This window comes from Callorhinus ursinus, unplaced genomic scaffold (genome assembly GCF_003265705.2).
Source record: "Callorhinus ursinus isolate GAN/ISIS: 27379988/994484 unplaced genomic scaffold, GSC_fseal_2.0 scaffold12, whole genome shotgun sequence".
In the NCBI taxonomy this organism is placed as follows: Eukaryota; Metazoa; Chordata; class Mammalia; order Carnivora; family Otariidae; genus Callorhinus; species Callorhinus ursinus.
In genome coordinates this window covers 40,818,938-40,833,920 of record NW_027397074.1, presented here as the reverse complement: position 1 = coordinate 40,833,920, position 14,983 = coordinate 40,818,938, and the positions used below count along the sequence as shown (strand labels likewise).

Sequence of the window (14,983 nt, the reverse complement as noted above, 5' to 3'; positions counted from 1 at the left end):
CCTATTACTTCTTGTCTTTTTGATACTAGCTATTCTAACAGGTGGGAGGTGATAGCTCATTGTGCTTTTGATTTGCATTTCTTTGATAAGTGATATCAAGCATCTTTTCATGTAGCCATTGGCTATCTGTATGTCTTCCTTGGAAAAATGTCTCTTCAGATCTGCCCACTTTAAAAATTGATTTCTTTTTTCTATTGAATTGTAGGAGTTCTTTATATATTTTATAAACTCTGTATCAAATATATGATTTGCAAATATTTTTTCCCATCCAGTAGGTTGCCTTTTCATTTTGTTGATGGTTTCCTTTGTTGTGCAGAAGTGTTTTAGTTTGATGTAGTCCCACTTGCTATTTTTGCTTTTGTTGCTTTTGCTTTTGGTGTCAGATTCAAAAAATCATTGCCAAGGCTGATGTCTAAGAACTTACCACCCATGCTTTCTTCTAGGAATTTTATGGTTTCAGGTGTAACATTAAAGTCTTTAATCCACTTTTTTTTTTTAAAGATTTTATTTATTTATTTGAGAGAGAGAATGAGAGCACAAGAGGGAAGAGGGTCAGAGGGAGAAGCAGACTCCCTGCCGAGCAGGGAGCCCAATATGGGACTCGATCCCAGGACTCCAGGATCATGACCTGAGCCAAAGGCAGTTGCTTAACCAACTGAGCCACCCAGGCGCCCTAATCCACTTTGAATTAATTTTTGTGGATGGTGTAAGATGGTGGGCCACTTTCATTCTTTTGCATGTGGCTATCCAGTTTTTCTAATACCATTTATTGAAGAGACTGTCCTTTCCCCATTTTATATTCTTGACTCCTTTGTCATTAAATGACCGTATGTGCATGGTTTTATTTCTGGACTCTATTCTGTTCCATTGATCTATATGTCTGTTTTTATGTCCACATCTTACTGTTTTGATTAGTGTAGTTTTGTAATATAGTTTGAAGTAAGACAGTGTGATGCCTCCAGTTTTGTTCTTCGTTCTCAAGATTGCTTTGGCTACTCAGGGATTTTTGTGGTTCCATTCAAATTTTAGAATTTTTAGAGTTTTTCCTTTCTGTGAAAAATGCATTGAAATTTTTAAAAAATATTTTATTTATTTATTTTATAGAGAGATTGAGAGAGACAGAACATGAGCAGAGGGGAGGAGACAGAGGGAGAGGGAGAAGCATATTCCCTGCTGAGCAGGGAGCCCAAAATGGGACTCAATCCCAGGACCCTGGGATCATGACCTGAGCTGAAGGCAGACGCTTAACCAACTGAGCCACCCAGGAGTCGCAATGCATTTGAATTTTAGTGGGAATTACATTCAGTCTGTAGATTGTTTTGGATAGTAGGGACATTTTAGTGATATTCTAATCCATGAGTATGGAATATCTTATTATTTATTTGGTTTTCAATTTATTTTTATCAGGGTTGTACAGGTTTCAGTGTACAGAATATTCATCTCTTTGGTTAAGTTTATTCTTAGGTATTTTATTCTTTTTGGTGCAGTTATAAATGGAATTATTTTCTTAATTTCTCTTTTTGAATGTTCATATCAGTGTATGGAAATTCAACAGATTTTTGCATATTGATTTTGTATCCTGGAATTTTACAGAATTTCTTTATTAGTTCCAACAGTTTTTTGGTGGGGTTTTTACGATTTTCTATTTGTAATGTCATATCACACGCAAATAATGATAGTTTCACTTTTTCCTTTCCTGTGTGGTTGCATTTTATTTCTTCTTCTTGCCTAATTACTCTGGCTAGGATTTCCAATATTATGTTGAATAAAGTAGAGAGAGTGAGCATCCTTGTCTTGTCCTAATCTTAGAGATAAGGCTTTTGGATTTTTTTAAAAAAGATTTTATTTATTTATTTGACAGAGACAGTGATAGAGGGAACACAAGCAGGGGGAGTGGGAGAGGGAGAAGCAGGCTTCCCGCTGAGCAGGGAGCCCGATGCAGGGCTAGATCCCAGGACCCTGGGACCATGACCCGAGCCGAAGGCAGATGCTTGACGACTGAGCCACCCAGGTGCCCCTCTTCTTTGTTTTTTTATTACAGTCTTTGTTTTAAAGTCTTTTTTGTCTGCTGTAAGTATAGCCAGCCTAGCTTTCTTTTGGTTTCCATCTACATGCAATATCTTTTTCCAACCTTTCACTGTCAGTTTGTGTGTCTTTACATCTTAAGTGAATCTCTTGTAGGCAGCATATAGATGGGTCTCGGGTGTTTTTTTTTGTCTTTAATCCATTCAGCCACTCTTTGCATTTTTATTGGAAAATTTAGTCCATTTACATTTAAGGGAAGCACTCTAAAAGGATGTTACTTCAGGCAAATATATACTTTTAAAAAAAATTTGCTGTTTATAAAATGCCAACAGGGAGAATGCTATGTCTTACATTTTTGAATAGTGATATCAGAAGCAAGAAAATGACATTCCCCTCTGGCTCCTGCTAGCTTTCTGATTAGGAAAGAAGAAAGCAAATTAGGGGCTTTAGCAGAAGAGCTGGTTTTCAACTTTGAAATCTTGAAGAAAACCCCATAGTTATTCATTGCTTAGCTTGTAGTAAATACATTTTACCTGGTGTAACTCATTATTTTTACCTTATGTTTATTGAACAGTCAATAAAAATTTTGTTGAGTGCCTATATGTGCCGTGTACTGTTCCTCATGCTTGGGATGCTGCAGTGAACAAAATGCCAACACTTCTGCTGTACATTCTAGTGGGGAGAGACACAAAAATGTACAACTTAGTAAAGTATATACTAAGTTGATGGGAATTGTCAGAAAAATATAGCAAGAAGAGGGATAGGGCATGCTAGGAATGGGGTTTATGATTTGAAAAAAGTGGCCAGAGAAGGCATTGCAGGGAAGTTGGCATCAGTGCAAAGATTTGAGGGAGGACAGATTCGAGTGTAGGGGTATCCTAGGCAAGAGTGTTGTGGGCAGGGGTCAATGTGGCTGGAGTAAGTAAGCTGGGCAGGAGAAGGGGAGGCCTGAGGGGGTAAAAGGAGTGGATGGCAGGTCCTACAGGGACTTGCAGTCCGCTGTAAAGGCTTTAGCTTTTATTCAGAGTGAGATGGGAAGTGGCATGTGGGACTTATTTTTTAGAGGGATCATTCTGGCTGCTGGTTTGAGAGGAGACTGGATAAGTGGAAGCAGGGAGTCTAGTTGAGTGGTGATTGCAATCACCCTTGTGAGAGCTGATGTTTCAGTTTGTACATTAACATATGTGTGTTTTCCTGTGTAATTTTATCACCCTTTTTCTTTTTTTTACTCTTTTTCTTTTAAAACAGAAAATGCAACTCCAAATAAAGAGAAAACTCACTTGCATTTAGGTATAGGTGGTTTATTCTCACTTTTCCAACATTCTTAGGATTATATGAAATATAAAATACATTCACTCATTCAACAAAATTATGTTTAAAAAATTAATGAGTAAATACTACCATAAAAGTCATGTATCAAGCATTTAGTGGGTGGATTTTTGTATAGACCTTGAGAATGCTGAGGCAACTGCAGTCTGTAACTAACCGCCAGTGCTACATGGACTTGAAAGACCTTGGCCGTTATTCACTGCCTCCCGGTACTTCGTAGGACTCCAAGACTCTGGCAGGAATCCCCTTTTGGTCAGAGAACTTTAAGCTCTCTCTGGTGACATCGGGTGGAAGGGACAGCCACCTCTTTCTGTGACAGTCATAGTCTTTATTTTCCTTTCTCTGTGGCTTTTTTTCTTTGCTAGGGAGGCATTTTCCTTTTCTACTACAATACTTGGGACTCACCAGAAACATATCTGTTGTTTATCTGAAAATAAAATTTATCTGGGCATCATGCATTTTTATTTGCTAAGTCTGGCAAAAAAAAGGGGAAGAAGGACAGGTAAACTGGGAGTGCCCAGGGGCCTCTGCTTCTCAGTCATCAGACAGACCTCTATAGTTGAGCCCTTTTGTGCAATTTTGTTACTTCTATTTTATGAACCATGTTTGGCAGTGCTTTACAATCACATTTCCCAGCATAGGTTTTCCAAATCCTCTTTGTGATTCAGGTGTAGAAGGTAGTGCCAGCAGGAAGCATATGGAGAGGGGTCAGTGAGTAGAGATAGGAGAAAATATTCTGAAGAGAAAGAAGTTCTTGCCAGCAGTTGTGAGTGGGAAGAGAGGAAGAGGAAGGAAACAAGTATCTGCTGAGCACCTACTGTGTGCCAGGCACTTTATGGCACAGACACAAAGTGTGTGTTTACTCTGCACAATTCTCTTCTTTTACACTTAAGGAGCTAAGGCTCAGGAAGGAAAAGGAACTTGTTTTCAGTCCCAGAGCTCAATTTGGATGCTGGAGCTGGGATTCAACCCAGGATTTTCTGGCGCCAAGGTTCCTGTTCTTTCCTCAAAATTGTGTTTAAGTGGATGTGAGGCAAAGAAACTGGCTGAGGTAAAAGTAGCTGAAGTTCTAGCATAGGATATAAAGGTAAAGCATGAATCCAGGTTCCCAGCACAGTGGACCAGACACGTGCGTGAGCAAGCCCAGTACATGGCTAGGCCTGCCCACCTGGAGATGCCGTACACAGGGATGAGATCACCTCAGGAGGGTCTTTAGAAACCTGTTCATTGTAGAGGTGATGGGGAAGAGATGGCATGGGGTGGGGATGGGGGTGACACCAGGAACATGGGAAGGAACACATTTAACATCTAGAAATGGAAGATGTGTCTTCTGACAGAGTCACCTCCTCCTTGTTCTGTTGCTAAGAGGTAAAGGTGAGCTACAGGGGAGGGAGAGGGATGGCAAGGGAAGACTCTCCCAGTCGTGGGACAGAGATCATGTAGAGCGAATATACTTCTTACTTCATGCTGGAGTCATAAATTCTTATCTACATCGTCTGCCTATCTTTGGACTCCCACAACATCATTGGATTGATAAGGTGCTGTTTGACATACATGTGGCCTTGGGAGTGGTAATTAGTAATGCTTAAGTACTGTACATTCTTGAGGACTTATTTGCAGTCATTTTATTTCAGGTCATTTAGATAAGTTGTCATCTGTGTAAAAGTTATTTTAGCCCTCAGAATTCAGAGTATTAGCTCTATTGTCCATGAGATGTGTGTACATCTCAAAAACAGACTTCATCTATCCTTGAAAAAACAAGTGCCTGCATATATAACATTTATCTAGCATTGTGGGTCATGAAGGTATTCTACTGGAATTAACCTTCCAGATACCTGGAGCTGACCTCTTTGAATGCGAGCTCTGTGTTTATCTTAAAACATTCTTTTTTTTAAAAAAAGGTTTTATTTATTTATTTGACGGAGACACAGTGAGAGAGGGAACACTAGCAGGGGGAGCAGGAGAGGGAGAATCAGGCCTCCTGCTGATCAGGGCTCGATCCCAGGACCCTGGGATCATGACCTGAGCTGAAGGCAGACGCTTAACGACTGAGCCACCCAGGCGCCCCTCTTAAAACATTCTTGATGGAAAACCATGCTAAGGTATATCAGGAACTTCTTCTTCCCCCCTTTTTTTTTTTTTAAATGGAGAATACCATGGTTATTGAGATGTTTTCATAATGATTTGGATTCATGTTTTATTCTATCTTAAGATCCACCATTATTTTATAATAAACTTTCATTTTTCTGCCTTGTCTCCCACTGTCAGCAGCCATTTGTTACTGCCTTAAGTATAATGACCACACTCCACCCCATCTCTGCCCCAGATCTCCTGGGGTCTTGGGGAAGTTTATTCCTGGTTAATAACTTCTGTAACTTGCTCTGTCACTTCTGCCCCTCATCTCAGTTTCGGTGAAGTATCTGACTAGATGACCTCTGAGGATTTTCTTCTGGCTAGATATCAGAAGTGAGTGGACTCCAGAGTACACACATCAGCCCCTTCTCCCCGAGTTCAGGCCTTGGTTTTGGCTGATTTCCAGAGCAGATACCATTCTCCTTCTCTGTTGTATGGTAAAGCAAATTCTGGTAAAACAGATTCAGGTTCTGAATGACTACGTGATAATTAGAAGTTGGGCTCTTTGTTAAGAATTCTAACTTATAAATGCTGTGGAACTATATATCATGCCAGCAATGGTACGGCAGTGACAAACCTTCATAATTACTTAAAATATTTCAAAATTACACTCAGTCTTATTATATCTAAATACTTCTGAATTCCAATGGTTTACACACAAAAAATTTTATTTTTATTTATTTACTTATTTTTTTAAAAAGGTTTTATTTATTTGACAGAAAGAGACAGCGAGAGAGGGAACACAGCAAGGGGAGAGGGAGAGGGAGAAGCAGGCTTCCCGCTGAGCAGGGAGCCCGATGCGGGGCTCGATCCCAGGACCCTGGGATCATGACCTGAGCTGAAGGCAGACGCTTAATGAGCCACCCAGGTGCCACAAAAAAGATCTTTTTCTTTAAACCAAGACATAGGAGCCATCTTTTTCTCCTTCACTGCCCCGGATTTCATTAATAAAATGGGATTAGTGTTCCCAAGGTATTTGAGAATTAAATGAGAGAATATAAACAAAGCATGGCGCATGGCAAGTTCCCATGGCATGTAGTTATTAGTGGGAACCCTTTTATAACTACGGCTGTTATCGCTAGCCCCAAGTACAGCATGGTTATAAAAGCCAGGAAAGGTCAGAGCTGTCAGAGGGAAACGTGTGACTTAGCCTTTGAAAACAGAGCAGGGAGATGCCGAGTTTCAGAGGAGAAATAAAGTGACGTCCTTGGAGTTTCCGACGTGTAGCTTTTCTGAAGTTCACATCTTGGAGGAGGGAGGCAGCCATGTAGTCTCCCTTGTGAACCCCACCGTGGGAGGACTCGCTACCTTCAGGGAAGGTGGGAGAGGCTCTGGTTCCTGCCTTAGCCACAGCCTGGCTTCTTCTGAAATGAGTGTGGACCCTGACACAGAGCTGTGCCACCAAATCTGGAAGCAGGAGACTGTTCTCTCTGCATGTTTTGTCAAAGGAAGTGCTCGTTCGATTCTTGAATAAAGCTACACGGAGCCCTTGAACAACATCAGGAAGACGTTAGTGGGCCTTGCCTTGGTCATCACATTCTTTGTGGGAAATGCAGCTACGAAGCTTTCAAGCCCCCACCAAGTCCACTCTTTTAAAAAGGTACCTTTTCTGGGGCGCCTGGGTGGCTCAGTCAGTTAAGCGTCTGCCTTCGGCTCAGGTCATGATCTCAGGGTCCTGGGATCGAGTCCCGCGTCGGGCTCCCTGCTCCAAGGGAAGCCTGCTTCTCCCTCTCCCTCTGCTGTGCCTCCTGCTTGTGCTCTCTCTCTCTCTCTCTCAAATAAATAAAATCTTTAAAAAATAAAAAAATAAAAGATGTCTTTTCTGAGACCCCAGGCCACACCCATCTCTGTGCTGTCTGAAAGTCAGTGAACTTACTGGTTTTTTTTTTTTTTTCAAATTATTGTGTGTCCTGGTTTTGGTCTTAGTTCTTAGGATTGGGGGTTCCTGGAAGTTTGTTTGACCTTCTGTTATTTTTATCCACAGTGTAAATCATGGCCAGCTAAATAACCCCTCATGTGGGAGACAAGGGTGTTCTGGGGCTTCTTTCCAATATTTGATCCTGGGAGTGGTTTTTATTTTTTTGCAGAACCCACCCTGTCCTGTCAGCTTTACTTTGACAGGCTACTTCAGATCTTTTTGGAACTAGGTAGGATTTACATCCTAAGGAGAGACGTTCAAGTACTGTATTCTTCTAAGATTGGTAGACGTTATCGTATTTCATCAAATCCAGGATGTCATCCATTGTAAGATGCACTGCTATTTTATGTATCACTAAGAAAGAACACTGCCAATTAAACCATGTCACCCATCAGTTTTAAAACATCCTGATTTCAGATGTTAAGATGTGGGAAAAAATATGTGTTTCAAGATTGATGAGATGTGGTGTTCAAAATTGGATTGCCTGGAATGAGTCAAAGTTCAAGTTTAGATGAGCAGATGTTGATCCCACCTGGGCTCTTCACACAGGGTCTGACACATAGACTGTAGCCATCACTGAAATTGTCATCTTCTCTCTAAACCTGCTTCTTGGCCTGACTCCCTTTGTGGTGCTGGTTGGTGAGGCTTAAGTCCAGTTGTCTCAGCCAGAAATCTTAGTACCAGACGTGGCTCCTTCCTCAGCTTCTCTCCCATACCTAGTATGGCTAGTTGACCCTACCTCTTCCGTTCTTTCTCACCTGTTCCCATGGTCCTGGCCTCACAACTGCTTCCCTGGTGCTGGCCTCTACCATCTCTTCTGTGGATGTCCACCGAGCCTCCTAGCGGATGTCCTCCTCTCTGGACCCACTGTCACCCCTCCCAGTGGGTTCTCCACAGGCAGTGGGTTGGAGCATGTCCCTGCCTGGCTCATGCCTTCTGTGCCCTCTGTGCTTTCTGGTGTCTTAGGATGATGTCCACACCCCTGTCTGGTTGACATGGCCTAGCTTTTGCTCTTTAGCGTCCTTCCCCACCATTCCCCCCCCACACTCTCCAGGCCAGTCCCCTGAACTTGTTTCAATTTCTGGGATTAAGCTCCAGGCTCTTTCTCACCTTCAGGCCTCGTCTGAAAGCTCCTTCACGTCTGTCCACACAGGTGCACAGAAGAACACAGACAGATTCACCTCCTCTGTTTCTGGCCAATTCCTCAGATTAGCCCCACTGCCTTCAGGAGCCGTGTCACCCAACGATTCCCCTATTGGGACACAAACCAGTGTGACTCTGTGGGGTAACATATGTTGTACCTGCCTGCTTCCATGTCCGTGTTCCTCCCGGCACATCGTCTGGCATACCTGTGGCCCCGCATGGTGCCTAAAGCATACTAAGCACTGTCCGCTTGAGCGAATAATTGGTTCGTCTTCATTTTACATCTGAGGAGCCTCAGTTGCTGATGTTAATTAGTCTGCCCGGACTCAGGATTTAAGCCCAGATGCACAAAACACCTAATTTTTCCAGTCTAGCTGCTGAAGCACAGAGTTTGGAAAGAAGAATGTCCCAAGGGCTCCTGCATGAACTCAGCTCAGCCTCAGCTCCACTTGTTTTATCGTCTTACAGACCTGCTGAGTCTCATCCACTGGTGGCAGCAAATGGATTAGTCTGAAAGCTGAATGTCTCTGATTGTTCAGTTGTTTTTTCCTCTCTCTGCCTGGGTTGTATGTGAGCGAGATGAGGTGTCCTATAGACTATAATGTGAACAGAGGTGGAGCTGTCTCAGTGTGGGGGGCACCTTGTCATGTTGATAATCATGGGGGGTTGTGCCTTGATTTTTATTTTTTTCAGGCAACTTACAGTCCTGAAGTCACAGCCAAGTGAGAGAGAGAGCAAGGCCTTTGTCATTAGATTACACCAGAGGCCCCAGGGTGCAGTAGTTCAGGTTTCTAGAGATTTCCTGACCCCTGCTCTGGGTTTGGTGTCTCTGGTGCGTGGGAAATTTCTTTCATGGTTGAAATAGAGTCTCTTGGTTGGTGGTGAGGAGCCAGCCCATGGGTGACTGCTCCAGTGTCCGGGAGGGTCTGCTGCTAGTCTCTGGGGAGCAGAAAGGCTGCTGGTCTGTTAACAAGCATGTATTTAGTACTTTCTGTATGCAACGCCCAGTGGAGGCCTTGGAGGGAGAGGGAAGATGGAAACGTGCGCTATGGACACGCTCATCTGCATTCTCATCCTGGCCGTTATTAGCTGTGTGCCTTCAGGTCATTGGTTTATAAGCCCTCTGTGTTGCTTGTCTCCCTGTGGAATAAGGTGACAGTAACTTCAGGAGCCAGTTAGGGTGTCTCTAGTTGCAAAGAACCTCACATAAGGAATCATCTTGAGGTGGGATGAGCCATCCTTAACCCAAGTGAATGGTGGATGCTTAAGCCAGTGGCTCTGTGGAGCCCCCCCGTGGTAGCCTCCGTGCATTGCGCGTCTCAGTAGCCTACTCTTGGTCCCCAAATGGCTGCATTGCCAACAACAAGGCCCAAGGGCAGAAAAGCGGTCTCTTACGTGTACCTCATTTTAAGAGGAAGGAAAAAACCTTGTGAGAACCCTCAGCAGGTTTTCCTGAGTTCTCAGTGGCCCAGAATTGTCCCAGTGGACCATCCTACTGCAGTCCCTGCTAAGAGCAATGGAATGACCATACTTGGCTGAAAGACCCATCTGTGGGGCTGGCTCTCCCCCTGCCATCCACCGACATCAGGCTCTCAAGCCTGAACAAACCTGGGGTGTGCAGCTAGTGGCGAAGCACACTCAGGGTGCCAGAACCTTCCAGGCCCCGAGGGCCCAGTGCAGCACCCGGAGGTGCTACCTGTCCCCCTTTCCCTCTCAGGGAGCATGCAGGCTTGGAAGGGGAAAGCATGTCCCCTCGAAGGGGTAAACAGGCAGATGGAAGCAGCATCGGCATCTGCATTTCAGGATTTTAGGGGGTGGTGCCCAAAATTACTCGTGCCACAGCCGCGGTAGGCGTTTTGCTGCATCTGTAGGCTGGAGGACGTTGGCTCTGGTAAGAGAAGCCACCTTCGCTGCTTAGTGAGCTGTCAGAAGAGCAGAGCTGAGCTCCTGAGCAGTGTGCGTGGGACCTCGTGTCAGCAGCCTTTTATAGCGTGGCCCCAAGCGGGTCTGGGAGCACACGCCTCTTTCGCTGCAGCTTTAGCCGATAACGTCACAACTTTCTGAAAGAAACACCTAAACTGCTAAGGCTTTAATCATCGGTGTGCATCTCTGGTTCTGTGGGTTAGTAATTCGTGCTTAATACTCTTGCAGTAGGAGGCCAGCCACCATCTTCTGGCGTCTTTGTAATGTCCCCAGTCTGTTCCCGGCTCTGGCCATCCTGCCCTTTCTCCAGAGCACCTCTGTGCCCCGTGCCTCTTGCTGTTAGTTTTCAGAGCAGTGCAGCGGAAAGAGCACTGGTCCAGGAGTTAGAAGCCATGTGTCCCTTGGATGGAGTCCCACTAGTTTTATTTTTGCTCTTATTTCCCTGGCCTCAGGGGACACATTTAGAAAAATGTTGCTACAGCAGATGTCAGAGACATTACTGCCTGTGCTCTCTTCTAGGATTTTTATGGCGTCAGGTCTCACATTTAGGTCTTTCATCCATTTCGAGTCTATTTTTGTGTGTGGTGTAAGGAAATGGTCCAGTTTCATTCTTCTGCATGTGGCTGTCCTGGTTTTCCCAACACCATTTGTTGAAGAGACTATCTTTTTCCCATTGCATATTCTTTTCTGCTTTGTCGCAGATTAATTGACCACGTCATTGTGGGTTTATTTCTGGGCTCTCTATTCTGTTCTGTTGATCTATGTGTCTGTTTTTGTGCCAGTATCGTGCTGTCTTGATCACGACAGCTTTGTAAGATAGCTTAAAGTCTGGAATGGTGATGCCTCCAGCCTCCGGCTTTGCTTTCCTTTTTCCAAATTGCTTTGGCTATTTGGGGTCTTGTGCGGTTCCATATCCATTTTAGGATTTTTTGTAATTATACTGGAATTAAAATAGAATTATAGAAAAAAGCAGCTGTGTGTCCTGATTTTGGCTGTGTCACTAAGGGGCCATGTGCGTTAGTGCGTTCAGGTGCGTCTGTAACCTCGGGGCGGGGTGGGGGGTGAGAGGCAGTCTCCGTTGCCTTCTCAGGCCTCTGCAGACATTGCCAATCAGTCGTGGCTTTCTTGCCCCTCACTGCCTTGGGTTTGGCCTGGACTCAGCCTTGGAATCCTTTTCCCTACAGGTGGGCAGCTGTTGCTGATGGGTCCATCCGATGGGATACTCGAGATGCAACTGGTTTTCCACCCCAGAACTAGGAACCCCGGGGCCCTTGTAGTTTTATCATTTCTCTTTAGCAGAGTGGATAAAAGCTGAGGTTTCCTACTCTCGTGATGTCGCCTGCTTTTTGAGGGCCTTATGAGAATGCCATCGGAAACCCTATTCCTGTAGGACCTGTTATTATCAAGGGCTGTTACACAGGGGGATTGTGGCAACAGTGACTGCCTTGGTCTTGTTCGCTGAGCAATCACGAGCGTCTATCCCAGTGCCTGGGTCATAATAGGACTGAGCTGTTTGTGGAGTTGAATGAATGAGTTTGGGGGTGGTGGTCTGTATGAGAAAGCATGCCTTCCCCTCGTCTCTGTAGGAGGAATCCTGGGGACTGCTTTTGTGCTTTAGAAAAGAAAGCTGCTTCCCTCCTTCTTTTGGATATTATTAGAGTTGTAAAAGCCTTCTCTGGATTTCTTCTCTCTCAATTTGCATTTTGGCTTTCAAAGCCTTCAAGATAGAATTCCAAAGTAAAGCTTCAGCCTGGGAGACGAGGCAGCTTCACTGGGGCTGGGGCTGGGGAACTATGAGGTGCCTTAGGAGAGGAGCCTGTCTTCCTGCTGGCTGCCCTGGTCCCCAGCAGCTGCGCCAGCTCTGAGCCTCGCTTCCCTCCCACCCTCTCCGCCTGTTCCTTCCCAGCGGCTCCCGTATCTGTGTCTGTAGAGCTGTTCCTTAATGGCTTTGAGGGTCCGCCTCCTGGCTGAGGGTTCACCTCACGAAGCCCCCTGAAAGTTGTCGGCATGTCTTTGACCAGCCTGGACAGCATTCTCCCTGCCAGTAGTGGATGAAAGGAAGTGCGTACGGTGTGGTCCCTGTGTGTAAGGCCTCACTAAACAGAAGCCCCGTAGCCAGTTCTCAGTTTCCAGGTATGCAGACCGAGGCTCAGAGAAGGTAGCAACCTGGCGCGTGGGAGATAAAGCTGGGGACCAGCTCCAGAAGAACTGCAGGCGTTTGTGGCACATGGAGCGGCCAGGTACATGGGAGCAGGATGAGCCTGCGGCGCCTGGGGGCTCAGTCATTGAGCGTCTGACTCTTAATTTCGGTTCAGGTCATGATCTCGGGGTCCTGAGATCCATCCCTGTGTGGGGCTCTGCGCTCAGCGTGGAGCCTGCTTGAGATTCTCTCTGTGCCTCTGCCCCTCCCCTGCTTGCACACATGCTCTCTCTCTCTCTCTCTCTCTCTAAAATAAATAAATAAATAAGATCTTTGGGGTGCCTGGATGGCTCAGTCAGTTGAACTTCCAGCTCTTCGTTTTGGTTCAGGTCATGATCTCAGCATCTTGGGATCCAGCCCCGCGTTGGGCTCTGTGTTGAGTATGGAGCCTGCTTGAGATTCTCTTTCTCTCCCCCTCTGCCCCTCCCCAGCTTACACAGGTTCTCTCTCGCTCGCTCTCTCAAATAAAATAAATAAATCTTTAGAAAGGAGGAGGATGATCCCACAGGAGAACGGGAGCAAGAGGGAGGGTGTCCAACAAGTGCACTGAGTGAGGAACGGGCACTCTTCTCCCCATTCAGTGTTACCCCCTTCACTCACCTCCAGGTGTGTGCCTTAGGTCTAACCCTTTCAGATTGATTATATGATGTCTCCATCTTGGTGGTCTTCTGTTCTTGCTTTCGTATTGTTGTCCTCCAAGAAGAGAAAAGCACCTTGGGCTGTCCTTAAAAATATGTGTGAAGAGGACAAAGAACATCTGGCTGTTCATTTTCCTATGGGAGAGCTTCTGCCTCCTTCCTCCTGTGGACATTGATCCCTGGCCAGACTGGGGAAGGGATCATTTTTTTTTTTAATTGACGTATAATTGATACATCACATTATATTAGTTTCAGCTGTACAACGTAATGATTCAATATTTGTATACATTGCTAAATGATCACTAATGTCTAGTTAACATCTGTCACCATATGTAATTGCAAATATTTTACTTTCTCGTGATGAGAACTTTTAAGATTTATTCTTCTAGCAACTTTCAAATATGCAATATAGTAGTCCCCCCTTCCCATGGGGGATATGTTCCAAGATCCCAGTGGATGCTTGAAACCATGGATAATACCTAACCCTGTGCATTTTATACACACACACACACACACACACACACACCAAAATAAAGTTTAATTTATAAATTAAGCCTAGTAAGAGATTAACAAGAATAATAATAAAGTAGAACAATTCTAACAATGTACTGTAATAAAAGTTATGTGAATTTGGTCTCTCTCTCTCAAAATATCTTATGTACCATACTCATCCTTCTGACGATGATGATGTGAGATTATAAAATGCCTATGTGATGAGGTGGGTGAGGTAAATAATGTAGGCACTGTGATGTAGTGTAAAGCTATTATTGACCTGATGATTCATCAAAAGGAGGATCATCTGCTTCCAGACCATGGCTGACCATAGGTAGTTGAGACCACATATAAGAGGGGCCTGCTGTACAGTACTTTTTAAAAAAAATATTTTATTTAAAAATATTTATTTATTTGACAGAGAGCGAGAACGGGAACACAAGCAGGGGGAGTGGGAGAGGGAGAAGCAGGCTTCCCGCTGAGCAGGGAGCCTGATGCGGGGCTCGATCCCAGGACACTGGGACCATGACCTGAGCTGAAGGCCGCCGCATTAATGACTGAGCCACCCAGGCGCCCCTGCACAGTATTATTAACTGTAGTCACCATGCTGTACGTTACATCCTCATAACTGACTTATAACGGGAATTTTGTACCTTTTGACCCACTTCATCCATTTTATCCACCCCCAACCCTCACCTTTGGCAACCACCAATCTGTTCTCTGTATCTATGAGTTCTGTTTTTTGTTTTTCTGAATTCCATATATGAGATCATACTGTATTTGACTTTCTAAGTCTGACTTATTTCACTTAGCACAATATCCTTAAGGTCCATCCATGTTGTCGCCAATGGCAAGATTTAATTTTTTTTTATGGCTGAATAAAATTCCATTGTATGTATATACCACATTTTCTTTATCCATTTGTTCATTGGTGAACACTTAGGTTATTTCTAAGTCTTGGCTGTTGTAAGTGATACTGCATTGAATGTGGGGGTGGATATATCTTCTCAAGTAAGTGTTTTTGTTTTCTTTAGATAAATACTCAGAAATGGAATTGCTGGATCATATGGTGGTTCTATTTTTAAATTTTTGAGAAATCTCCATGTGATTTTTTTCATAGTGGCTGCACCAATTTACATTCCCACCAACAGTACACAAAGGTTCTCTTCACATCCTCACCAA

General features: G+C 44.4%; 1 protein-coding gene across 8 annotated transcripts in view; it reads left to right on the top strand.

Annotated features, from left to right (window-relative positions):
- The window catches only part of GSDME (gasdermin E), a 124,146-nt gene that overhangs the window by 42,404 nt on the left and 66,759 nt on the right, over nt 1-14,983 (top strand). The window contains exon 1 of one of the 8 annotated variants that reach the window (XM_025873298.2): nt 14,071-14,135. The exons of the other annotated variants lie outside the window; for them this stretch is intronic. Within the exon in view, the coding sequence (XP_025729083.1) occupies nt 14,122-14,135 (14 nt within the window). The 5' untranslated portion in view covers nt 14,071-14,121. Of the gene's footprint in view, nt 1-14,070; nt 14,136-14,983 lie in introns of those variants that run through there. 8 annotated transcript variants of the gene reach the window in all.